At 50.4% G+C, this 26,646-nt stretch overlaps 1 protein-coding gene across 5 annotated transcripts; it reads right to left on the bottom strand.

The window, feature by feature from the left end:
- Positions 1-205: 205 nt before the first annotated feature.
- LOC116965149 (fibrinogen-like protein 1-like protein) lies at positions 206-26,438 on the bottom strand. Of its 5 annotated transcripts, none has more exons than XM_042791574.1 (6): positions 26,201-26,438; positions 16,606-16,724; positions 5,306-5,461; positions 2,400-2,543; positions 1,264-1,572; positions 206-1,114 (listed from the first exon to the last, which is right to left on the bottom strand). In XM_042791574.1, the coding sequence occupies exons 4-6, from the start codon at positions 2,410-2,412 to the stop codon at positions 486-488; spliced, it is 951 nt and encodes a 316-aa protein (XP_042647508.1). In that variant the 5' UTR covers positions 2,413-2,543; positions 5,306-5,461; positions 16,606-16,724; positions 26,201-26,438; the 3' UTR covers positions 206-485. The 5 variants fall into 5 exon arrangements, with proteins under 5 accessions (XP_042647508.1, XP_032863051.2, XP_032863048.2 ...); XM_033007160.2 differs by lacking the exons at positions 16,606-16,724; positions 26,201-26,438 and adding exons at positions 11,087-11,093; positions 13,330-13,341; XM_033007157.2 differs by lacking the exons at positions 16,606-16,724; positions 26,201-26,438 and adding an exon at positions 8,854-8,962.
- Positions 26,439-26,646: the final 208 nt, after the last annotated feature.

The following is a 26,646-nucleotide window of genomic DNA, read 5'->3' as shown; positions in this document are numbered from 1 at the left end:
ACTTCTCCTTCTAGGTTCCCCTTCTGAAATACGTTATCACAGAGGTGTACCCACCATCACTAATTGGCTCGGCCCTGGCCAGTGGCAGGACCAACTTGGAGCTGGGGAAACTTCGAGAAGCTTCTTACAGGGGCCACCGCTGTAGCCCCTCCCCTGCTACCAAAAACCCCACCACACAAACCCAGCACAGATGCTCATCCAGGCATTATGTTTCTAAAGCACATTTTATTCTCCAGCAGATATGTTTCAGAAGTACAGGGTTGCAGTGTGTTAATCTGATTATAATGCGATTAAAATAAAACCAGCTCAAAGGAGAAGAACACAGCAAGGGAAGCAGAGGAGCTCTGCGAAAGACGTGAAAGAAAAATCTCTTGGCAGCCCAGGGTGTGCCCTGCTGCTGCCCACTCTGCTCCCCCCAGCAAAGAAGGGCCCAGCAGGGCACTGGTCTGACCACATGCCCCGTGCAGACAGGCAGGGATGAAGCCCTAGCAGTAGGTAATGGGTTTGATGAGGATGGCAGAAGCTTTGCAGTTCCCATTGCACAGGCTGCCCCACGTTATGCTCCCCTTGATGTTCAGCCGTACAGAATAACACGCCGAGTACCACCACCCGCCCCCGTAGCTGGAGGCACAGTTCCCGCCGTGAGTGTCCTGATCCAGATCTTTTGCAGAGAACTTCATGTTGTCATGCACGGTGGCAGCACTGTTTGAGGCCATGGCATCCCCTGCTGTCCCTGAGTACGCTCCCAGCCTCAGCCGGTAGCCCTGGGACTCATCTTCCACACTGAAGAGGTTGTAGTCGGCGAACTTGGTGGCGTTTGTGGCATCCCAGATGACAAACCTGACCTGGTAGACCTTCTGCTTGGAGATGTGATGGATGTACTCGGTGCCCAGCCAGTACTCGGTGTGCACGTTCCCAAAGCCGTACTTGTAGGTGCTCCAGGACTCGGCCCAGGTGATCTCTGTGCTCTGCCGGTTCCTCTGGATGACCGTCCAGCCCCCGTCTGTCACATTCATCTCGCAGGACACCACGATGGGGTGCAGGCCTGCGGGCTGGATGACGTAGATGCCGCTGGGGCTGCCAGCAGGGATCTCGCTGCAGTCCTTGGGCCAACCTGGGCCAGGAGAGAGGGCGATTTAACAAAAGCCTCTGCAGCAAGACTGAGGTGCAGCCCATAGTCCTCCTGTGGTTGGTTCTGCAAGACCAAGAAGTTAGAGACCTGGGTTGCCTGAGGACCACAGATCATACAAATGCCATCCTCACCTGAGCACACAACGCCGGCATCCTCGCTGTGCCTGCAGTCGTGCTCTCCCCAAGCTCGCAATGAGCACTCAGTGAGGAGCTCCTCCTCCCCGTTGCAGTTAACTTCATCCAGCCAGATAGTCCCAGTTCCACTCCCAAAATAAGCATTTCTTGGGGCTGATACTGCCTCTCCACAGCCGAGCTGCCTACATACCACAGAGGCATCCCTCATGTCCCAGTTGTCATCACACACTGTTCCCCACTCATTGCGGTACCAAACTTCCACCCGGCCGGAGCACTTGTTGGAGCCATTCACCAGCCGGAGCTGACCTGAAACATGGAAAACAACAGCAGAGAGGAGTTTTAGAAATGGGGGGGGAAAGACACCAAAGAAAACTGGAGCCCAGGTCAGGGTGTACTTTCTGGCTCAAAAGTGGGGACCACGCAGGAAGATGCAGGGCCTTTACATCTCTGATGATACTACTCCTGGCTGGGGAAGGAGCCTTTGTCTTCTGAAGTCTATATTTCCAACTACTTTTGGTGTGTTGTGGCCCCAGAGACTGGGCACAGGTTTGCCATGTGTTCCCTCAGACAAGTGGACATCAGCCATCCTTTCCCACCACTGCAGGAGCTGTGTTTCACCCTCCTGGGACTGTGAGTACCCCAGGAGCAAGGCTGAGGGTGATGCAGGGGATGGTGCAGTCTGAAGTACCCTCAGAGAAGGGTATTTCACAGGAGAAGACCACTTTTCTAGTTCTTAGCCACAGGACAAGCGAAACAGCTGGGGATGTTGGTGACAGGAGAACCCTTGCTTTTTCCTGCATCCTTCCCACTGACTGTCCCTACCATCCCTGCTGCAAGGCAGGAGATGTATGGGGAGGGACAGCCTTGGCTTCAGGAGGGGGTCAGAGCAAACTACCTGGGCTTCTCCACACCTACACATGAGCAGAAAGGCCTGTGACTGCAAGGTCCCATGTCTGCACCCACCAGACATCTAAGGACAGGCAGGTGACTCATGCTGTGGCATGTGTCTCTCTTGAGGGATGCTGATGGCTTGGGAGGAGCACTGGGTTGGAAGATGCCCTCCCTGCCAGCCTCCTCTGGGGTGTCCCTAGCTGTGTCCTATCAGCACAGGTGGAGACCTTCCATGTACCTACCGTTCACTAACATGTTCAGAGCAGACACAGTGTTATTCAAGACAGATTGACTGAAGAGGGACAGGCTTTGGAGGTTTCTGGTGAGAAGTGGGGCAGGCAGGGCCAATACACAGGCAAGGAGCAGGAGGGGAACACGCTGGACAGCTGGAGGAGGAAGGAACAAGGTGAGAGTCAAACAGAGCATCCCACTGTCAGGGTAAAACGTGCAATCTAGATGCAGTGAGGGTGAAACAGCTTCAAGTCATCTCAAACCTGTGAGGATGGCACAGGGTTGCCTTCCTGACACGTACCTTGCAGCCAGTCTTCTTATCCCCAAGCTTCATGCTTGAGCTCAAGGTGCCCAGGAAATTTGGGGAGTAAAATCAAGCAATCACAAGAGAGTCCTCTGCATATCAGAAGAAACTTGACCAAAGCGTTTATCTCTAAACACAATCTTTAACAGAAACCTTGCGGAATATTTTCTGCCCCTCCAGCTCACTAAACAACTAGATGGTATTTCTTCAGTCTTTCCACTACACTCTGGAAAATCCAAATAAATACTCCAAGTTGTACTCAAAAATAATAAAGTTATTCAACTTAATTTTAATAATAGTTATCTCCAGATTAAAGTCTGAACATTCATTTAAAGATGGCATCACAGCTGCACCTTTGGGGGTTACAGCAGCATTAGATTGCAAAACATCTGGAAAGGGACGACTTTTCCAATGGTCCCTCTCTTTTGGACACCTCATAATGATGGACCCTTGATAGCAATTGGAAACCTACACTTTTTGTGCAGAATTAAATTCAATCTTACGTTTTTAACACATTTACACTTAGATTTGTGACTCTGCTGGGCTAGAACTAAAGTGCAGTGACTGCTAGATATGAACATGTCCTTTCCTCTGAACCTGTCCCTGCTCTGCTGTGACAGAGGGGTACTCTGAGGAGATGAGTTGCTGCAATGTTTTTCTTTGTTCAACATCTTCTCTGGCCCCACTGTCCCATTTGCACAGGGAAAGGTCACTCTTACCCTCCCTCTCCAAGGTTTTGCCCTCCTGCTCTTTGCGCATAGCCTATATTTCAGCAGCCTGGGTAGACCCCGTTTGCGGAGACCTGCCCTCGCTTTGCCTGGACCCTGAGCCTCGCTGAAGCTCTCCCTGACGCACTCACAGCCATGTGCAGTGTGCCGAGCAGCTGCTCCTCCAGCCAGAGCAGCGTGGCGACCCCGTCTGCAGGGTCACCCGGTCTGCACCCCTCGAGTACGACTCAGAGCTGGTCTGACCCTCCTCTGCTCCCCACTCTCTGGGGCAGGGCAGTATGCAGATTCCCTCTTCCCCCATCTGACCTGTCCTGAGCTCTCCTCTGCCCTGACACTGCCTGGGGAGCTGCTGGGCAGGGCAGAGGGCAGACCCAGGGACTTGCTCATCCCTCTCGACCCTTCTCCCTTGCCCTGGGAGAAGCAGCAGGGACCTTGAGTCTGCCCTGTTCTGTGCCCTGTGTCATCTCCTGCCTCTGGGGTAAGTCCTCCATCCGTGGGAGGAAATGGATGGCTCTGCCAGAGGGGAGGCTCTCAACACCCCCTCTTCTTGCCAGCGCTGCTTCTGGGAGTCCACAGGCTGGGGAACCCACCCTGCCCTGCTCCCCCACGCACACACTCACCCATGCTGACTCCACGGGGACACCTGCAAGTACAGAAAGTTACAGTAGATATTCTTTGAATCACAAGATTTATAGCTGTGTGGTGCCAGGGGAGGAGTGGGGCTGACACAGCTGGTGCTAGTCCCATCCCATTCTTGCCCTGGGGTGTGTTAATGTGCTGTGGCATCAGGGCTGTAACCATAACCCCTAACCAGGGATGTTCATCTGCTCTGATAAGAGCCCTTATCAGAACATGAGCAAATACAGCCCAGAAGCGCCAAAGGTTTCCATGCACTTCCATGTGTCAAGCAGGTTTTTTCCTGTATATGCCACCAACTGGTGCCTGGAGATGTTTGCTGAGCTCCCTCCTGCCACCTTTGCAGGGCACAACCCTGGAGATGCAGTCCCGCTTATCACACAGCTGAGCAGGGTCTGGGGTCCCGCCTGCCAGATCCAAGGTGGCCAGGAGCTGGATGCAGCAAACCAGCACCATGGAAGACCCCAGGGATGTCCCTGCTTTCTTCTGGAGGAAATACACTGCATGGATCAATAGCAGTCATAGGCTTGAAGCAGAATGGTGGCAACGTCCAGCTTGTCATGCCTGGGGCTCATGTCAGGAACAGAGCTAAAGGAACTGGACCAGTTGAAATGTGAGACTATTTCTGTCTGAGTCTCAGATGGTAGCAGTCCAGGGAGCACCTGGTGCTGGGAAAATCTCCTGTCTCTTGCAACTTAGAATGCAGAAATTGCGTGGTTCACAGCATGTCCTCCACACGGAGCAGACGTGTGTCACTAGCCATCACCGTGTGAGGCCCCTGCTATCTACAGTAGAAGCTATGGTAACAAATGACACCTTTTGCCCAAGTGAGGTTTGAGCTATGGTTGCAAAAAAAAAAATATTGAAAAAAGCATTTTCCAAAGTCTCACGTTTGAAAAATGACTGAAGCTGCAAAAATCTCATCCACTGAGAGAACAAAAGTTTCAGGACAGAAAGGGCTTTCCCTAGAAAGGCTGAGATGACTGTGAAGGTGAAACACAAATTGTTTTGCTTACACAGAGAAGTCTGGGTTACCCCTAGATACTTCCAGAGTTAGTCTTGGGCATTAACTTGCAGCTCAGCCATTGGAATAGAGCAAACAAGGAAGTAAACATCTCCAAAATAGTTAATAAGTGAATTGAGAAAGTAGGAGATTCTTTTCCCCATGTAGTTTGCCTGTTACATAATGTTTGAAAAACATTTTCTCTCATAACTCATCAATGCAGAGATGTGACATTTGGAACTTTACCTTGGGAGGGATGGGATGTTATTCCATTCCCAGTGTTTCTGTTTCATGACAGGTCCACGTAAATGCCCCGAGTCAGCCAGAACTGTGGCCACTGGGATGGCCGCGAAGCCACACTTTGCTCAGAGGGGTCCTCTCTGAGAAGTCAGGAGCTTCCACCTGTGAAGAGAGGAAGCACCAAGCAGCTGAAGGTCTTTCCGAGCTCTGAACAGGCACCATGGACCCAGCACTGTCGATCACTGCCGGGATGGACCCGCACTTGCAGACCCCCCCCTGCACCTCCTCACTGCAGAGCCCACCCAGATGAGGCTGAAGCGGTGTCACGGGAGCGTGGAGCTGCCCTAATGCTGGAAGAAATCCCCCCCAGCAGCCACAGCCTCCCCAGCCCTCCCGGGGCACAGGCCTGGAGCAGGGGCAGCCTCAGGCTGCGAGCAGGCAAGAGGCAGCTCCCACCGCTGCAGGGACACCCTCATGGCCACCACATGCTACTAGCAAGCTGTTCTCCACTGGTTTTATGGACTTATGTTCCTAAGCAGGTATTTCTACCTCTCTCTCCTTGACTTGTTCCTTATAGGCCTCTGGAGCATCTGCAAGATGGGAAGCTTTTGTCTCCCAGCTGTGAGGTGAGAGTGGTGTTTTCTTTTCCCAAAAGAAATCTCAAAGCACATCCTGAGTAAAGAAAACACTAATATCCATGCTGTCGTGTACCTGAGCACACACATAAAATTTTACTGCAATGAACTTTCAGTTCCTATTCCAGCATTATAAACTAGGATTAAGTTTGTGTAAAGAAAATACTAATGTGTCGGGAAGGCTGAACTCAAAGATCTAATATGTGGATGAGGAAAAGGTTGTGCATATTGTTTACCTGGACCCTAGTAAAGCCTTTGACATAATTTCCTACAGCATTCTCCTAGAGAAACTAGCTGCTCATGGCTTCGATGAGCCTACTCTTCATGGGTTAAAAAACGGCTGAATGACAAGGCCCAAAGAGTTCTGGTGAATGGAGTTAAATCCAGTTGCAACTGGTCACAAGTGCTGTTCCCCAGTGCTCAGTATTGGGGCCAGTTCTGATATCTTTATCAATGATCTGTATTAGGGAATCGAGTGCACCCTCAGTAAGTTTGCAGATGATACCAAGCTGGGCAGGTCTGTTGAGCTGCTAGAGGGCAGGAAGGTTCTACAGAGGGACCTGGATGGGCTGGAGCGATGGGCCAAGGCCAAATGTATGAGGTTCAAGAAGGCTCAGTGCCAGGTCATGCACCTGGGTCACAACAACCCCACACAATGCTGCAGGCTTGGGGAAGAGTGGCTGGAACGCCACCTGGTGTAAAAGGACCAGGGAGTGTTGGTCAACAGCCGGCTGAATGTGAGCCAGCAGTGTGCCCAGGTAGCCAAGAAGGCCAACTGCATCCTGGCTTGTGTCAGCAATAGTGTGGCCAGCAGGACTGGGGGAGTGATCGTCCCCCTGTACTCGGCACTGGTGAGGCCACACCTCAAATACTGTGTTCAGTTTTGGGTCCCTCACTACAAGAAAGACACTGGGGTGCTGGAGTGTGTCCAGAGAAGAGCAACGAAGCTGGTGAAGGGTCTGGAGCACAAGCCTTATGAGGAGTGGCTGAGGGAACTGGGGTTGTCTTGTCTGGAGAAAAGGAGGGTTTGGGTGAGACCTTATCACTCTGTACAACTACCTGAAAGGAGGCTGTAGCAAGGTGGGGGTTGGTCTCTTCTCCCAAGTAAGAAGTGATGGGACAAGAGGAAATGGCCTGAAGTTGCTCCAGGGGAGGTTTAGATTGGTAATTAGGAAAAAATTCTTCACCAAAAGGGTTGTCAAGCACTGGAACAGGCTGCCCAGGGAAGTGGTTGAGTCACCACCCCTGGAGGTATTTAAAAGACCTGCAGATGTGGTGCTCAGGGACATGGTTTAGTGGTGGACTTGGCAGTGTTAGGTTAATGGTTGGACTCAGTGATCTTAAAGGTCCTTCCCAACCTAAACGATTCTATAATTCTATGATTTTATGTTTCTATAGCATCTGAGTATGGGCAAGAAAGAAATTCTTGTAATAGCTGAGAAGCTCTATCTCCATGTTTGCCAATAGAAAGGGGCCTTGGGTTCCCATCTCATTGGTGGAGGAACTTCCTACTCCTCTTTGGATTCAATGGCTTCAAAGCCTGCAAATGAAGATAACAAAAAGCACCATTTATGAACACTGTTTCTTGCTGAATCCTGGTTCAGAAGCCAGTGCCTTCCTGGTGTATTTGCCTTTGTCTTTGCACAAGTGTTGATGAACTTTCCTCTGACCATCGTCCTCTCCTTTTGCCTTTTGGCCGGTTTGCTCTGCCCCTGCTGCTGCCTATGCTCATGTAGGAACTCCAGCTCACTTGTCCTTTCCTCCAACATTGTTGCAGAATTTGAGTTTTTTCCAGGATTTTGAGCCACAAAAAGGCAGCCCCTGCCTCTTGGGCATTACACACCAGCTGATCCACTTTCATTTGCTTTCATCTGGGCCTGTTACAAGGATTTTGCTTTTCCCTTCCTATGCAAGACCAAGCCAGCGGCTGACTGTGTCCCCCTTCCCACCCTGTTGTTGGGACCCACACAGGCATTGCTTAGCCCCAAAGAGTTCACCTGAGCAGGGACCATCCCTGCACCAGCATAATAGTGTCAAGGTGACAGACCACTGGCGTGGGGCAGAGCGAGCAGGACACTGATGCTCTTCTGCATCCCTCCAGCAGCAGCCAATGCCTCAAGTCACATTTGCTGCTGAGTAGAGCAAGCCGTTAACAACCACCTGCCCTGGAAAACTTCCTCCTGAGCCCAAATCTGCACACAGAGAGGATTGAACAAGTGAAAAGGATCTTCCTGACCCCTGCCAGTGACAGTTGGTGATCTGAAATGTGCTATTAATTAAAATGTGCCATATACAAAGCAAAGAAAGATCATCAGAAAAGGCTGGGACACTCCCAGCCTTTTTTTCCCAGCCTGTATGGACTTTCTGCTTCCATGCAGAAATTCCAGAGTTGCATCTGGCCATTAAACCAGGAGGCCACTGGTCTCTTCTCCTACTAAAAATCCAAGGTCACCACTTGCCCCTGCACTGTCCCATGCAGTTGTAGTTTAAGCTTCGACATGTGAACAAGGCTCCTACATCCCATCCCATCCCTCTGGCTGTGACTGTGGTGCTCTGCAAGGAGGTGGTCAGCAGATGCCACGGGGAACAACACTGACACCCACGTTGCAGAAAACCTGACACTGCAGCCCCAGTGGCAGCTGGGGACAGGGATAGGCAGGCACACCCACTTGTGCAAGGTGCTCCTGGTCTGAACTAGGAGACAGAAACATCGCATGGTTGTCAGCAGGCAGATCCCCTTCCCCGTGGCTGCCTGTGGCCAGGGGCCCTCCAGAGCTGGTGTCTCATTCCCCTGGGAACCCAGTGTGGCACCTTCCCGCATCTGGGTAACTCCTTCCCTTCAGAGCATGTCTTCTGCTCCCCTGTGAGCCCAAAGGACAACGCGAGACACGGCAGGTACAATATAAACACATCACCTACCTGCAACGTCCCAGCTTCCTCCTAAATGCTCTCAAGACACTATGTGACCACTGCCTGGCACAGACGTGAAAAGGAAAACAGATATGCACAAGAACTGGACCAGTGTGTAAACTTGTCATTGAGAAGGAAATTGCTTTAAAAGGGATTTAATGCCTAGCAAATGTGGACCAGGAAAGATAATCCTCTGAAGGGCTTCATGGCTGCTGGCGAGCAGCAGATACATTGTGCAGTGATGCCATCTGCTGCCTCCAGCCGCGGGTGAGCTGAAATCTGGGCGCCTGCTCTTGCAATCAGCCACAGCAGGTTCAGGGATGGGGGGCGTGCTGCTTTTACTTTCCATCTTCCAAAACCTGGACTTTATTGCCACGGCTGAACTGATCAGCAAGGCAAGAATGAAATTAAGTGCTTTTATGGTAGTACCTCCGCACCAATCATTTAAACTACTGTGATGATTTAACACTTTATCTTCCCTGATGGGGAAGGAGAGTCCCTGGTCTGCCATGTGGACTCTGCATCCATGAAATTTCAGCCCAGGGAATGGCTGGGATTGTCAGGAGCTGGCGTGCAGGTAGGACAGGTCATTGCTGATCTCATCACTAATTTGTGCATTGCAATTACTGCAGAGAAACCAGACTGGAGGAGTTCACAGTGTCATGGGCAGTCTTTAACAGAGACAGGTTTGAACATGGCTTGTGAGGGGTAGCGTTGGCACTGGACTGGGTGTGAGAAGAGCTGTTCTACTGAAGTTAAAATTAAAAATGTTAGTCAAATTCCCTGATTATATCCTTTTTTTCTCCCTTATTGATATCCATATATAACAGTTGTGCTGAGCTTTGCTACTTTCCCAGTGTCCTCAACACCTGCACATCAGCTGTGCTCTCCCTGCATGGGAGCCAAGTCATCCCTTTGGCCAGATTTGTGAACATCACCCCTCAGCACAGCATGCACAAGGTCACTGCAGGGAGATAGGTTCACAGGGATGAAACACAAGGACATTTGAGTTTGCCAGCATTACTGGAAAAATCCAGCTGTCCAAACAAATCCTTTGTATTCCAAACCCAAGGATGGAAGAAATAAGATGATACAGATGTCTTCATATCATCCTGGAGCCATCGTCCAAAGAGGCACTTCTAACACCCTTTTACTTTCAAGCCAGTGAATTCTCATATGCACTCATGGCATGTGCAGCCCTACAGCAATGTGGATGCCAGGTTTTATCAGTTCAGCAGAACATCATTTGCTTAACAGTGCCACAACACATGGTTACATCATCCTTTTCCGTCTGCCCATAGATAGGAAATATTTTGAGGTCAAGGCTACTTGTCTTATTAAATATCTTCCCAAGTGTTAGGCAGCAATGTGACTTTTCTTTCTACCCTGTCCTAATAATTTGGCTACAGCTACAGGCTTGGCAGTGCTCAGCCAAGCCCCGGCTGCAGCAAATACCACCCTGTCCTGGTTCCCGCATCTCAGGAGCCTGCAGGTCCCCTCCAGGCTGGCCCTTGCCTCAGGATGGTTTCAGCAGCACCATGTTCCAGCCCCATGGTCCTGCAGTGGCGAGAGGTGGTGGGTGGCCTGGGAGAGGCTCTGGCTCCTGGGGAACCCGAACCAGTTCCTCAGGGGGGGAACCGACACTGTGCCAGGAGGAGGCACCGCGCCCCTTGGCTGGGGGCACCAAGCTTCCCCCAAAAGGGAAAACCGATTAAACAGCAGCTTGACATTGCCTCCTCCTGGCCAGAGCTGAGTGCTACAGTGAGAGCTTGTGACTTGGCCCTAGGATGGGTGTCTGCACCTTGTCTTCCCCTGTCACAGAAGCACGGTGCGTATGGAAGAGCTTCCCTGACCAGTTCCCAGCCTATTAACAATGCTTTTTTAAGGCCAGAGCAATTTCTTACCAAATAGGGATCATCAAAGAGGGGGGAGAGGACCCCTTCTCAGAGAGGCTCTTGGGTGACAAAGGAAAGGTGCTGTGGTCAAGTGCAAAGGCCATCTCCAGGCACAGAGGTGGTCACAGCTCCCTACTTCTTCTCCACATGGATATAAAGAGGCCCCAGCACCTGCAGGATGCCCCACAGCTTCAACTGACCCCAAGGCAGGATTTCCCCTTGGTGATACTCAGCTGTGAGCACGTATTTCCTGGCCAGGAATTCGGGAGGGTTTGCATTGAGCTGATGAGTGGGGTTTGGCCATTGCACGCTTCTGTGGTGTGGCTGCCTGTGCTGCAGTGCCAGACCTGAGCCCTCAGCTCAGGAGCTACTGAAATCCGGTAACAGGGATGGCATTATTGGCTCTGATAGTGAAACGGCGACTGGAAATATGTATGTATGTATAGTTGTGTCAGGGATAGCCATCTACTGCAGAGTCCCTCAAAACAATACCTGAGGATTGGCACTTTGGTACAAGAGACAGTGCTGCCCCCAGCACATGCCTGTTCAGAGGGAAGGCTGCCAACAGCCCCTCCTGTTTGAGCAAGAGCACCAGCCCAAAAACATGTTCCAGGCTTGCAGGTACCGAGTAAAGCCGGAGCCTTTTGGTCCAGTTCAACAGCTTGCTGATGTTCAAAAAAAACCCCGGAGTCCAGCTGGATTAACTCCAAGCTGGAGCCAGAAAAGGAGGGGCAACACTGACACACGCTGGGGATGCCCTGCCACTAGCAGCAAGGAGAAAGAGCATCTGCAGGTGCCTCCATGGGATCTGCACCCTTCGCACGTGCTATAAGCCAGGAGCTGGGCAGCGCTCACTGCCACACTGGGACAAGGTCAGTGACGCTGGTGCTGTTTGGGGACATCTCCTGGCAGCCCTGTGTGAACCGTGGCACGTGATGGGGTCGAGGTTTTTGCACAGTCGGAACCCTGCGAGCTCATCAGGTGCTGCTCTGCCCACCCCACCAGGATCCTGCCCGCCTGGCAGGGACACAGACGTCACTTCACCACCAGGCAGGCAGCCGTCCCCATTGGAGGTGATTGACTGAAATCAGTCAGGGGAAGCTGACAGAAAGTTTAACACAGTCTCCTTGGAACATGTCAGAGCAGTGTCAGTCATCTAATAGGATAAGTAACGTAAGCTGTGTTGCACAAAGAGGCGCACTAATGGGATATCGCTTTATGCAGGAGACAGTTTGATGTATCTGGGCCACTGCTAACTAAATCTTCCCCGAAGTCCCCTCTTTGTGGCTCTTCTAGCTCCAGGATTAATCAGCTCTCTCCTTTTTATCTGAAAGACATGAGGCCATTGGCTGCCTGCAGCTCTGAATGCGAAGCAGCACGGGAGCCCATGTTACCCTCTGGGGAGCATCGGTGGAGGCAGCACAGTGGCAGCCCTAGCCACCCACCCAGGGGCTGTGTCCTGCTCCCAGGTCCTACTATATTTACGGTGGCTCCTGCCTACACAATGCCCAGGGAGCCAGCACTGAGCCTGGCAATGTGTGGGCCAACGGGCACTGGAGTGCAGGGCAAGCCCTGATTTTGGTTCCTGACAGCTACCTGGGTTGCAGGGAAGAAGCACATCATAACCCACAGAGCCAAATTTAGGACCATAACATAGGCTTGTCCTGACTTTGAAGCACTTGGAGCAGGGTTGACTTCTGCTAGTCCATGAATCCTCCACAAAACCAAAAGTCTTCCTTGCAGAGAGTCACACAGCAAGAGAAAGGAGGAAAAAAAAAAAGAGGCCCGCAGGGAAGGATTGAAATGCCCTTCTGAAGGAAACCCACAGCAAACTTAGTTGCCTGTGACTCGAGGCATAACGGGCCAAGTGGCCCCAGAAGGACCCAAATGTCCTCTAATTTTGTGTAGCTGAAGCATGAACCAGAGAAGGACACTCTGCTTTACACCAGTGCACAGTTAAGCAAAGCCCTGCACGGAGCCAAGCTCTGAGGACAGCTGCAGGACTTTCTATCAGCAGAGCCAACTGGGTCCTTGCACTCCCCCTTACTCCTGTGCATGCACCTCTTTCCACCAAACCCCCATTGCAGCAAGGCGCAACATCCATTTGCAAGACTAAGACTCACGGTCCAGCGGGGCTTTCTGCTGCAGCCTGCAGTTTTGGTGCAAGTATTGAGGGCTCCAGCTGGTTTCCACTCAGCTTCCACTGAGGTTCTCACAGGCTCCGAGCTGGGCTAGTGTCCTCAGGCCAGAAAAGTGATGGTGGCAGAGTGAGGACCAGCCTGGCTGTCACAGGGCCACGGTGCTGCCACCAGCCTGGAAGAGCCGGACAGCGTAAGTGGAGGGTCAGAATAGTCATGGGAGGGATGGGGAAGCTGACTGAGGAACATCATTGCTCAAGCTGTGGGAACACAAGAGGAAATAGTTTTCAAGTGAAGACCCCCAAAACAGCCAACAGATCAGCAGGCATCTGTGTCCAGGGATCCTGTATAACTAAGGGAGGGAGTCAGTAACCCAAAGAAGGGCTTTGCAAACCAGCAGGTCAAAAATCTCCGAGTCAAAGCATGTCTTTGGAAGCTGTCAGGAACTTCACCAGTGTGGCATCTCCCCAGGTGCCTTCAGGCCAGGTGTTGTGGCTTGAGTTCAGAGGGCAACAGAGCACCACACAGCTACTCACGCCCCTCTTCCCCCCCTAGTGCTGAGAAGGAGAAAATAAGCCAGACTTGGGATTTGAGATAGGACAGGGAGGAATAAATCACCCAGTATGGTCATGGGCAAAAGACAGACTCATTAGGGGAAGAAAAAAAGAACACACATTTATTACAGATACTAACAACAACACTTAACTGAGCAGGACAGTGAGAAGCATTGCCACATCTTGAGAACACCTTCCCCCCACCCCTCCCTTCTTCCCGGGCTCAGCTCTGCTCCCGATATCTCTACCTCCTCCCCCAGCGGCGCAGGGGCAGGGAATGGGGGGGGGTGTGTGTGTGTGTGTGCAGCCAGTGCTGCCTCTTCTTCCATCTTCAGTGGGGGGAGCTTCTGGAACCTGTCCCCCCTGCTCCAGCGTGATCCCCCTCTCACAGGAGACAGTCTTCCACAACTTTTCTCCAACGTGAGTCCCTCCCACGGGCTGCAGCGTTTCCATTGCTGCTCCATCGTGGGTCACCAATTTTCTCCAACTGGATTCCCTCCCACGGGCTGCAGCCCTTCCCGAGCTGCTCCGGCGTGGGACACCCCCGCGTGCTGAAATCCTCCCAGGGCTGAATTACAACAGTGCAGGCTGCTTCTTCTCACAGGGTCCTGGCTGTCTTCAGGCACAGACACCTTAATTGGGCATATGGGTCCCCCCACAGGCCATAAATCAGTGTCTGCTCCACCGTAGATCTCCATGGGTGGCAGGGGGGGCCGCCCTGCCGTCTCACCACAGGATACAGGAGGGTCTCTGCTCAGGCACACCTCCCCCCTCCTTTCTTCCTCCGTTCCTCCACTGACCTTGGTGTTCACGCAGCTGCCCCAACTCCTCCTCACAAGTCCCACTGCCCGTCACCATGTCCCTTCTTAAATACGTTATCGCAGAGGCGCAGCCAATTGGCTCAATTTCCCAAACACAAGTGGAGCTGACTTGGAGCTGGGGGAGCTTCGAGAAGCTTCTCGTAGTGGGCAGCCCCTATAGCCCCTTCCCCTGCTACCAAAAAACCCCACCACGCACTCAAACCCAGGACACCAGGCAAGCCAGGGCACAAGACACTGCTCTGCACTGTCTGGCCACGAGCCATACCAGCAGCATGGCCAGCCCTCTCCCACCACTCACCAGCTCCTTGCTCCTCTGGGTCACCAGCTCCTCAAACTCACTCTCCAAACATGCACATACCAGACTTATAAATCTTCTGCTTTAGTCTCTGAAAAGGGAAAATCTGAGAACATCCCCAGAGACACAGCTTTATCTCCACCCTGTATTTCTCAGATAAATCCCCTTAGTTCCACCAGGGTTTGACAGGAGTGGAAGGCTGTTTCAAATGAGTCTAAACACTTCTATTTCCTATATGTACATCTTTCAAGTTTAAAACAGCCTTTTTAAGTGCCAGTGCTTCTTAAACAGCCTTCAGCCTGAGACAGGCATCAAAGGAAGAACTGGTCAGTCAGGAGAGCAGGCTGCCTTCTTGTCCTAAGTTTACAGAAGAATCACAAGATAACAAATTCATTCCCAAACTAATGGGAATATTTCATGCTGAAAGGGTTTTCTACAGCATCCAGTCCAAGGAGGTTTTTGGGTGTGCATTTGTACATGGATTTATTTCCCTGTTCATACTGAGATGGCATCTGGCAGCTATGATGTAAAGGCACTGATCTTCTACATTCACAAATAAACGTCTGAAAAGAATCTCTTAGGGTTGCAGAAGTTTGAAGAACAATGAAGTTTTCCACTCTTAAGTAGAAAAGTGACCCAGAAATAACTGGCAACTTCAGTACAGTATTATATAACCATAAACATTTGCAAAGTTTAAAGAATACAGACTACAAAGCATCTACTAAAGAACAGAATTTCAATGGGAGGATTTTTAGAATTGCTTATGTGATTTTAAAGAGAAAAGAGATGAAGCAGCTGCGTTTCCCAAAGGGGTTTATGGCTTTGCAACATGACTGCAACTATCATTTTTTAGAGTGCTGAGCAGAGCGTTGTGACAGCGCTTTCTACCTACAGAGTTCTATTTCTACCCTAAAAATAATCCCGAGAAGTTTGCTTTCTTGCTTTGGAGGTCAGACCTTTCTCTAGCTGGTTTCTTATGCCAGGGATCCCGTTTGAGAAGATGTTCTTTTTGGTTGAACCTCTTTGGGCCCGGCTGTCTCCAGATTTAGAAGCTCTATTTGCGATCTGAAGTCTCTTTGCAGGTGTTCTGTGCAGCACCACATCGCTAGCACCAACACTGATGACTACCTTACTAGGAGAGCAACAAAGGGAAAAAGAATTTTGAAGCTGCAGCCCAGGACAGGCACCTGGGAGGTGAGGCACATCAGCTTCTGCCCGAGGAGGTGGCAGTGACTGACGGGTTTGTTGTTTGCCCCTCATTCGGAAAGCACTGAGATGGGTTCAACAATGGATTTAGTCGATGGGTTCAATGTTTTGCTTAGCAAATAGATCATTTGCCATCATCCCAAGTGTAAAAGTAATTTTATGTGCCTCCTGATCTGTAATGGCAAAGACAAGTTTGCAGTAACACAGAATTAGATCCCAAGGTGTTGCTGGTAGCCTCTGTGAAGGGCTGTGCATCAAGGATGGCTCCTAGCACCCTTCCAGCAACTGTGTCCCTTTCTCAGCTCTGCTATTCCTCCTTTGAGCAGAAAACTGCCCCACTGAGAATGTCACCTCTCACAGACCAGAGGGCAAGAAAGATGAATGAGCGCAGGATGAGAGATGGAGAGAGGTCACAGTCCCTCAGGTGGGCTGGAAAGAGGATGGAGACCCCCAGGCAGGACAAGGGTAGCTTGGGGATGCTGGTGGAGGTGAGGGAGGATGGGGACGGAGGGGAAGGTTGACTGCAGCTGAGGGCTGTAAGTGGGGAGTTGGGAGACAGATGGGGCTCTTGTTAAGGGCAGGGGTTAGCAGTAATGATGGTTCTCATCACCCATTCCCTGCTTGAATGCTAAAGGCGCCAGCCAAGCTCCCCTTGGGAAGAGGCAGCCTGCGGTCAGGCTCCATTACAGTGGGCTCGACCCTTGCAAGGATGCTTTCATCTGACTGTGATGAAAGCCTTCAAACTTGGAGAAGCTGAAGCCGCACGGACCTTGCATCTCCAGGTCATCTGTGGTAATAACTCCTTGTCAGTGACACTGTCCCATCACTGAGGTTTGCACCATTAATACGTACCCAGGAACATTTGCCTGCTGAGCACAGACTGTCCTCATCGCTGATGACTCACCACCCCAGTTTTGGTTTCTCACAGAATTGGGCAGACCATCAGTCCCTGCAAACGCAGCCTTCTCCTTCTGCAACAGAGCCAAACATACAGCCTATGACTTGGGTTTCCTTGCAAGCCTCAAACTGCTCTTCAGGAAATCTCTGATGCTGTCTGGGAACCGGTTACACACATTGTCCAAATGCAGGACTACCATCTCCTGGACAGCTGGGAAATTTGCTGTGTAATAGCCCCAGAAATTCATCCTGGAATAACTCAGAGACCACATGGCTGAGAAGCCGCTATGATGGCAGGTACGGCGCCTTAAAAGAAACCCAACCTTTGGGTACTTCAAAAGCAGATGCAGTATGAGCTCCAGGGTCAATTAAAAGCTCTGTGGCCAGCATGTGTTTAAACTATGCACTAAGCAGAGCACAATTCCCACCACTGAGTAATGTATTTTTGTTCTCCTGTAAAATTTAGCAGGCCATTGTGTACTGAAGTCCCTGGAAAGCCAACTGGGCCTGAACAGACACCCTTCACCATCTCACGGCACCTTTGGTGCAGTTTCTTGAACAACCTTTCCCAGCCTGAAAAACAAATGGGTGAAACCAGACCTTCACCAGATGGTCCTGCACCAATGCGAGAGGGTCGCTGTGCCTTGGAGCCCAACGGTTTGCCAGGGAGGCACATGCACATGGCCCCGTGATGGACGCAGCAGGGACAGGCAGCTCACACTCCCATCCCTCTCTCTGGCTCCTGCCTCTGGCTCCCCTGGGGCTATTCCCTGCCCAAGCACTGGCCTCGTGCCCGCGGGCCCCCCTGCCTGCACGCACCCACTGCCCAGGGCCAGACCACTCGCACAGCCCCACAGGGTCTGAGACCACAGCACAGCCCTGCTCACTCACCTCTGCGGGCTGCCCAAGCACCTCCTCCCCAAACTGTACTGCTACCCAGGTCTGTACCTGCCCCTCAAAATCCCAAATCCCTCCTTTTAATTCCAATCCAGTTTTCCCTCTCCTCTGCACCTTGCCCTGCAGCCCAGGGAGGCAGGCATAAGCTCTTCAGAATTTCAGCCCAAGCAGTTTGAGGTCTAACAAAATGACATGTAATGAAGTCAGGCTTCATGGGAAGCACTATGCAATTCTTTTTCACTGGCTGTGAGCTGTCTGTGCTTTGAAAATAATTCCTGTAGCACCTTAGAGAAGTAATGGGAATCCTCAACAGCCATTCTTTGACTCACCACTAGATTTATGGCATTAAATCTCCGTTCTGGTAGCAGCAGTAAATGAGAACAAGTGTGACCATAATAAAGCTTTAGACACCACAGCATTAATTTTATTGTTTGTATATGTGTGCAGAAATTAGGGGAAGACACTTCCTTGGAATAGAAAAACTATGGGTGCATTGGCAGTGCTCCCAGAGCATCATTTAGGACAACCAGGTGCACCCCAGCATCCCTGTTTGCTTGGTGTGGTAGGATGAGAGCAAGAAGCTGGGCAGCCTAGGGGGTCCTGCCCCTGCCCACACACCAGGCAGGATAGGCATGGGCGTTTTTTGGCAGCACCATGACAGGATACAGGAACTGCCTCAGAAATGAGGGTCAAGGAAAGGCATTTGTTGGGATAAAGGCAAGCAGAGGATGCACCACAGGAACAGACAAGGAGGCTCTCATTGCATGGACGAACCTGGAGATGACTGGGCTGAGCCTAAGTCAAACACAGCAGGACACTGATACGCCTTTTCACGTAGGAAGGACAAGACCAAATTTAGTTCAAACATAGAAGTCAGGTTAAAGATACCACGTGTAGCAATAATGTGAAGAGAGACAGACTGTGTCTAGCAGCCCTATACAGACTGTCAGAAAAGCCAGTTAAATACCCACTCTGTGAATGCATTTCTCCTATTAAGAGACCCCGCGAAGTCATTTCTGGCTGCACAACATGGCACTTCCACAGGAGAATAACATGAGATGAATTCTGTGCTCCTCAGCACCCATGGCCAAGTGAGGTCTGGCAGTCATCCATACACCTCAGTTCTCTCCAGCACCTTGAAAGAAGCATCCAGGGTGCAGCTGGTTTCTGTTACTAGGAAAATATCTTCTCTAGGCATAGTGTTGGATCCATATAGTGCATCACGTGGAGAGAGAGGGATGAATTTGTAGCTGCATCCATTGGTAGGCACTCATATTCTGTTAATTAATTTTATCCTTATGTTACATTATTACCATTATCTCCTGCCTGTTAAACAATCATTAAATTGCTGTGGAAAATACAGTTGATTTCTGTATGTCAGCAGACACTATGTTCTGTGCATTAATGGATGTGTTACAGGAACAGTCAAAACACAAACCTGCCCGTTTCCAAGATTACAAACACTGCAAACAAATGCCCTGTGAAATTCAATGCTTTTATGCAATCAGAAATTATGTGATCCTTCTTCTAATAAAGCAATCTGGTAAATGCATTATATAAATCTGGTAATTACATCTACAACCTAGTAAACATTAGGTGCAAGATCCAGATACTTGCATGCCTGCTACAGAAATGAATGACACCGTTGGCTCTGTTGCTCAGGAGCAGAGTTGGTTCCAGTTTGTGTGTCCACTCGTGTCAAACCCCCCAGGGCAAACAGCACCTGGTGCAAATGGCTAACATGAGTGTACATATGCCTTGCAGACAGCAAGTGGAAAAGGCCAAGAAGCAGAGGGACAGGGGTTGGAAGAGTGACATGGACAAGAAGTGGACTTCAGAGTGGACTGTAGCTTCCAGGGCTGGAGACAGGACAGAAACCTGAGCTTTGCCTTGGGACAGCTCTTATGAGATGTTCTAACATATACTGAAATAAATTATATTTCTTAATAAGCTTCAATCACATTTTGGGACAGCTTCAGGATTTAAACAATATGTAATTTATATATAAAAGGGATCCCTGAGGACCAAAAATGATTGGAAAAGCCATAAAAATATCAAAATCAGCCAAGTCCTGCTTCTGTTTCTCAACAGACACATTTTCCGCAGAGACACGAAGACTTGTCAAACACAAAATCTGCATATTTGTATTTAAGGAGTGATAAAGTTTTCGGTGTTATATATACTTGTAGGAACATAAAATTGACATCTTCTGGTATCTTGGGTTACAGCTGAGGCTTGGGGACACGGCATGAGAAAAGACATGGGAAAACTCAATGAGAGTGCACCCACAAGCAGTTTAAAACAGTAACATATGTGATTAATCACCTTCTGCGTTACACCCAGGGAAGTTAGTGGTGAGTTGCATACACTTTAGGGTCCTTTCATACCGTTAAAGTGATGGGAAAAGGCCTTTGCATTCCTGACAACCAGGCTATAAGTGATCACCACTAAAGAGATCTCCATCAAACCGAAATGGGGTTTAGTTCATTCAGCCCAAAGGGAGAGTGCAAACTTTATTAGCTCAATAGCTGTCAAGAGCTCGGAGACCCGCAGATTAATGGTCCCGGCTGCAAAACTGCAGAGCATCAGCAGTACAAGCCAGCCCTGCCCCACTAAAGATTGGCAGGGAGCAAGAAGAGCTGGGTAAGAAGCCCTGGGGATGTGCCAGGGGAGCTCTTCACCACATCCACAGAAAAATGCCAAAGCTCAGAAAAAGTGCCAGCCTGAGCTGCCTGGTGTGTGATGGTACCTCCCAGCCAGCACGGAGCTGCACCATGAAGTTTGGGAATAGGAAGGGAAATGCAGTGAGTGCGGTGGGGCTGTAGGGCATCTCCCCTCAGAAGCAGTAGTACAAATGGTACAAAATGGCACAAATTTCCACATGCACAGTTGAGCTTTAGCTATGGCAGGGTTGTAGCAAAGTGCAATTCCTGCCATGCAAGCCAGTACCTCCCAAAGCCCTGAGCCTCAGGCAGCAGAAAATTAGCAATGAAGTTACATCACTCAGGGAAGACACCGGAACAAGCCTGCTTGGGGTCCATAGGAATGGAGAACCAGAGTGCAAGCCACTGACAACCCTAAATATGGTTCTGCACATCAAGCCCTGCCCCCTCTCCCTGCTAGCTTGCAGGTGACATAGCTGAGCTGGTGTAAAGTTCTCTCTGACCAAGTGAGGAGAACCCACATCACTCAGTAGGTGCCACTTTCTACAGTAAGGCACATGGATACTTTGCACACTGAAACATGGGCCTTTGCAGGATATACCTTCATTATGGGCTTTGTGACCCTCAGGAGACAAAGCCCATGTGGGTGCAGAACATCTCATTCTCAACCGTCTTAACTCACAGTCCTTATCCCAAATCCTGGATTCCCTTCTCTATCCTCCTCAGGAGCAGGACTGTTGGGACTGTCAGCAGCCCACCTGCTGCCAAAGGCCACATATTGTATGGGTCTTCCTTCCCTTCTTTCTAACACAACTTAGGACACACTAAACAAAAAGCTAAAGTAAAAATGCCTTAAGGGGCAGAGAAGTCCTCCTAGGTTAGAAGATGCAAAAGCTGAAGCAGTAACTGGAGATGCAGGTCTGTCTCTATGTGCGTTATGACCTGCTCTTGGATTTCCCAAGTGTTTAGGGGCACTTCTGCATGAAACACAAACCTGCCACAGTGCATTGTTTCCCATGTGGCCCTCCTGTGTATGACCAAAAAGCAAAATCTTTTGGCTTTTGTCAGGCCAAGAATGGCAACCTGCTGTCATTTTGATGGCACCAGTCCTTAGCAGTCCATGCTGTTTCGAGCCCCCAGGCACAGCTGCTTCCCACCAGAGACACCCAGGGTCTGCACTGAGGACAAGATGCCCTTTTAGGCATGAGAACTGCTAAAGGAGAGCATCAAGGTGTGGAGAAGGATAGGAAGGGCTAGAAGACCCCAGTGCATCTAGGGGGTGCAGTGGAGTATGGGATCATGAGGGGGGTAACTGGGGAAAGCGAAGGGAAGATGGGCACCACAAGGCAGTCCTAAACCACTCCATTGCTGGGTCTTTTGCACAGCCTGAAGGCAGAGGGTGTATATATATATTACTAATAAAGGGCACTTTCCTTCTCAACTCATTGTCTGGCCCCTTCAAACATAAGAACAGCTGAATTAAATCACATCAAGGGTCTCTTTAGACCAGCATAATCTCTGTAATGGCTGTCCTGAGCCTCTAGAGAAGTGCAAGAACAGGCCAATGAGATGTTACGATTTCCATGAGAATTTCTGAGCCTCCAAATACCTTCAGCTGAGGGATTCTCTGGGCTGGATGTGGATTCTGTCCTGCCTTGACAGCTATTAAACCAGTAGGAATGGTTCCTTGGCTATCACGGGCTTTCCTTTGTGCTGGGAAGCACATGACATCATTTATAGAAGCTCATAAATAGCAACGAGTCTCCCAAGTCCCCATGCTACTGACTCACTTTGACATGCTGCCTTGGAGGGACCAGATTCAGGTGGCAGGGTCCTTCTCCTTCCTTGAAGTGGCTGCCTGGATCCCATCATTACCAGGGTGGAGGCGAAAGGGGCTGGCAAAGATCCTCCTGCTCTTCAGGGCTCCGTTTGAATAATACTGCAAATTGCTGTCTGTAGCATGAGCAGCATGAGCAGCAGTGCTGCGTGAAAGATTTGGGGCCTGGGAAGGCAAGGAGGAGGGTGTGGTGACAGAGCCTGCTGTTACCCAGGGGCCTGGAACCTGTAGGGTGTGAACACGCAGCTACACCAGCTCCCATATCCCTGGGTTAACACAGCAGGATTCCCCCTGAGCACCAGGCTCCCGGCTCTGGTACCCAAAAGGTTTTCTGTCACTATAGTAAATTTTAGAAGCCCCGATGGAATTGCTGAGATTGTGGACAAGTAGGAGGCTCCTGATTATCCCTGCTGCAGTGAGTCTTTGTCCTAGAAGAGTCAGAGATACCAAACATCATCCTAAAGGACAGTTTGAGTTTTGCCTACTTGGAAAGTACTTCAGCTAGGCACGTGAAAGGACTTCAACTTCTTGATTACTAAGAATCATTTTACTAAGAATAATTTTGAAAGAAACGGATGTTTTGGTAGGTAATTCAAATATGGAAAAAGAACAACAGCAAGCGCTGCTTGTGCCTTGGCTTCAGGGACATGAAGAGGTTGAGGAAGGTTACTTTGCAGAAAGCAGCGAAAATACAGGAGAGCTGTGTGATTTCATATGGGAATAAAATGCAATTTCAATGCTTTTAGTAATGTATGAGGAGCTAAAACACCTGCTAAGCATACCCTGCGGAGTTTACACGGGAAATGGTGCATCTTCATTTTGGCTATTTAAGTGGGAACTAGCACTGCAGGGATCAGAAGCACTGGCCTTACAGTGACAGAAACCAGGAAGGCTTTTTGCAATGCAGCAAGACAGCCAGGTGCACTCTTGCACCTAGAGAGCTGTAAAAAACATGTCACAGGCTCTTAGAGGTATGATAACATTACCAACAAAAGGGTTTTGTAGCTTGTTTGAGGGGATATCTGATTCTTGAACCCTATACAGATGCCATCCACCACTTTAGGCATATTGCATAGATGTATACAACATGGTGTTGTCCTTGAATAGGAGGGGACATTTGGCTTGATGGCCTTATGAAAGTTGCAATTACTCTCAGAAAGGAAATGGGACCACAATAAACTTTACTGCTTGGACTGAGCACAGACAGACACACACCCAGATGTGTTTGCAAGTTGGCAGGGCACAGCCCTTCAGCACACTGCATTCCCATTTCTGCTTGCAAAGCGTGTGTTGCAGGGCATAGCATCATTTCTGGAGCAGAGAGCTCAGCCTCCAGGAGGTGCTCTGGAAGTCTGCAGTGGGTTAGTCAGGGCTTCAGGCTGGCTCAGGGCACAGCAGTCTACAGAAGGAAATGCCTGGAATAGATATGTGTATTTATCAGATATTTTCTGCCAGCTGGAACGTGAAGTGTTGGAGATAAAACATTTACCTACTGAGAAACTTACTGCGATGGAGACCAGCTTTTGGTTAGAAACTAGGCTTTGCAGTCTAAGAGCAGCAGTCACCAGCCCTCCCACTCCCAGGGGACTTGCACGGTCACTACCAACAAAACAGGAAAACCAGAACCAAAGTCAGTCTCAGAGCAGCAGCTGTGTAGAAACACCTTGCTAAATCTGTTCAGGACAACAACCTCCCCAGCCTGTGTGCTGCTCAAGATTACACTGGAGCTCTGGCTCAGCACGTTAGATAAACCTGAAAGATAAGGAGGCTCTGTGTGTATCTGACAGATGACTTTCACTGGTGCTGAGCAATGGAGCCCCTTCACACCAGAAGAGAGAGCAACTGCTAACAGCTGAGTGATGCATTTGCCCTGTGTGTCAGATCTGTTCACTTTTCCTGAGGAAAGAACTCATCTTTCTAGTAACCTGCTTGGAAATTAAGGCTTCAGAAGTACAAATCATTCAAGAATGGAATGCCTCTGTTGGTCTGAAACATATGGGTTGTTCAGGTTAAATGAAAAAGAACAAGCTCTTTTTTTTGGTCTCGGGATTCACTTATTTTACTCTCTGCTCAGCTTCAGCTTTTTAAAAGCAATTGGCAGCGTTAGGAAGCAGGTGCTTTGTCTCCAGGGAAATCCATGAGGGCTGTCAGGCTTCTCTCCAGATCAGCTCGAAGGTGGGTAACACCTCATGCTCAGCACAGAACTGTCCTCAAGCATGATGCTTGTCAGCCCCTCTTCTACAGTGCAGGAATGAGTCACAGAGAGAAACCACAGCACCCATCAGAGGCAAAGCCACCACTGTGCACTGCAGGAGTGGGTGCGACAGAGGCAGCCGCGGCGTGACAGCTCCAGCAGCGGGAAGGAAGCCAGCCCACGGCAGGATGAAGTGGAGAGGACAGCCACGAGCGAGGGCTGCGGCACTCGCTGCACTCGGCAGGCGACTGCAAGAGAAACCGCGCAGAGACCCAGAAGGACGGTGTTGAGTTATCACAGGGGAACTGCTTGGTGTTCAACGGGGCAATCTCTGGATTTAAACACAAAGAGAGAGGGTCACCTAGGGAAGGATTTTCATATTCTCTGTCCATACTTAAAAGCTGCAACATTTGGCAAACTTCCAGCTCCACTGTTTTAGTTTCCTCTTGTCAGGCCGACTCCTTGCTCCTCTGAACTACTCATCTCAGCCTGACCTCATTGCTCATGGGCCTGGCAGCAAGACCCGGGCTCCAGAGACAAGGGCAGCAGTGCTGCACGCGCCATCTCATGGAAATACTGCATCCCACACAACTTGAGCTTGTATTTGGCTTTTTAAAGGCCGTATCACGTTAATGGCCTCTAGTCACACCATCATCCTACAAAGCCACCAAGACCTTCTTCCTCCTGTTATTTCCAGCCAAGGAACTTCCAGCTGAGAACTGACTCCAGTACATGAGTTTGTATTCTGCGCTGTTTAATTTCTTCTGACTGAAATTCCCCCCCGATTGTGCTGTATCTGACCCTTCTCTGTACTTGCTGCCTCTCCCAACCTTGTACACTGCATGATAAATTAACAGAATTAAGCCCTTCTCTAAAACCAATTCCTTGTGAACCTTTCTCCACTCTGATTCCCCCTCCAATAAATTTTCACCTTCTATTTAGCAAGGACCTTAACTACCTCTTAATTCATACATACCACTCTGAAAGTCAGGTAACTTTTCAAAACAATCAGATTAACTTTCAATGAAGCAGCATCACACTTTATCATATATTTTTCGTGCATTTTTCCCATCCTTCCCATATGCTTAGGAGAAACGGGCTTGGCTGGACAGCTGGCCAAACCCCGAGCCAGTGACACTGAGACTTTGTTGGCTGAAGGTAGAAAGGTTCCATGCTTTGGGGCCTGGTAGAGCTGCAGCAGGTAGTGAATTCTCAGGGAGCAGGTACTGATGGCTGGCAGGGGGCAATTTGTTGTTGTTACCTGCTCTCTTCAGTGGTAGATGAAGCCTTTAGGATAAACCAGTAACTCCTAGGTTGACATCTGATGCAGTTATGTTTTTTCAGTGGAGATTCATAATGGGATAGTGTAACATTTACACTCCAGGTTATACCTAGGTCTGTGGGTAGTTTAGGGAGTTGAATTTATCCCATGCAGCTCTAACTAGGTTGACAAAGCTGTTTCTTTTCATCCTAAAGCAGCCACAGTAGGGCTGTGTAAAGCAGACCTATTCCTCAGTGCCATAAAGCAAGAGAGATCCAGGATCACAAGAATAATTTCTTTAATACACAAATCTGCCTTCCTAATCGCTCGGGACGGGGTTTGAGGAAGCACTGCCCGGCCTGTATTTTTGCTGTGACCACTTCTGGCCGGCAGCGCTTGAACTGCTGCCTCCCCGACCCCCAGGAAACAGTGATGATAAAGACTCCCACGTACACCGTTTCTTATAAAGAAAAATGGACAAGCAAACTATAAAAAAACCAAAACAAACAAAAAAAACCCCAACACAAAAAAACAACCAACCAAACAAGTCACCACAAACCAAACCCCGAACTCTCAACTTTTTGTCTTTGCTCCTTTTCTCCCACCCCGCTGGGCCCAGAGCCCCGGCGACAGCAAGCACGGTGCTCGCCGCGCACCCCGGGCCCACGAACCGCCCCCACGCCGGTCCCTCGGCGTACCGGAGCCTTCCTCGGCCCGTCGCAGCCGCCGCGGCGCCGCTCAGACGAGCCGCCGGGCCGGGCTCCTCGCCCGCCGGGGCCGGGGCCGGGGCCGGGGCCGCCGCTTCGCCCCCTCAGAGCCGCCGAGACCCCCGCGCGCCCCCGGCCCCTTTAAGAGGCGGTGGGCGGCACGAGCCGGCCGCGGAGGACAAAGCCCGGCGCGCGGCCCCGCCGCGGTGCCCGGATGGGTGGGGGCGGCGCGCTCTGATTGGCCGCCGTGGAGCGAGGGGCGGGCGGATAACGGGGACACAAAATGGAGTCGCGCTCCCTGCCCCTTACATAACGCGACCTCTCACCCCGCGCGCCGTGCGAGCCAGCTTGCTGCGCCGGGGGGCGGGGTGAGGCGGAGAGACTGGTAGGCCGCCCGGCCAATCCGCAGCCAGCGGCGTCGGCGGCCCGCCAGTAGG

Source organism: Tyto alba, unplaced genomic scaffold (assembly GCF_018691265.1).
Source record: "Tyto alba isolate M040663 unplaced genomic scaffold, T.alba_DEE_v4.0 Super-Scaffold_19, whole genome shotgun sequence".
NCBI lineage: Eukaryota > Metazoa > Chordata > Aves > Strigiformes > Tytonidae > Tyto > Tyto alba.
This window is presented reverse-complemented; position numbering and strand designations above follow the sequence as displayed.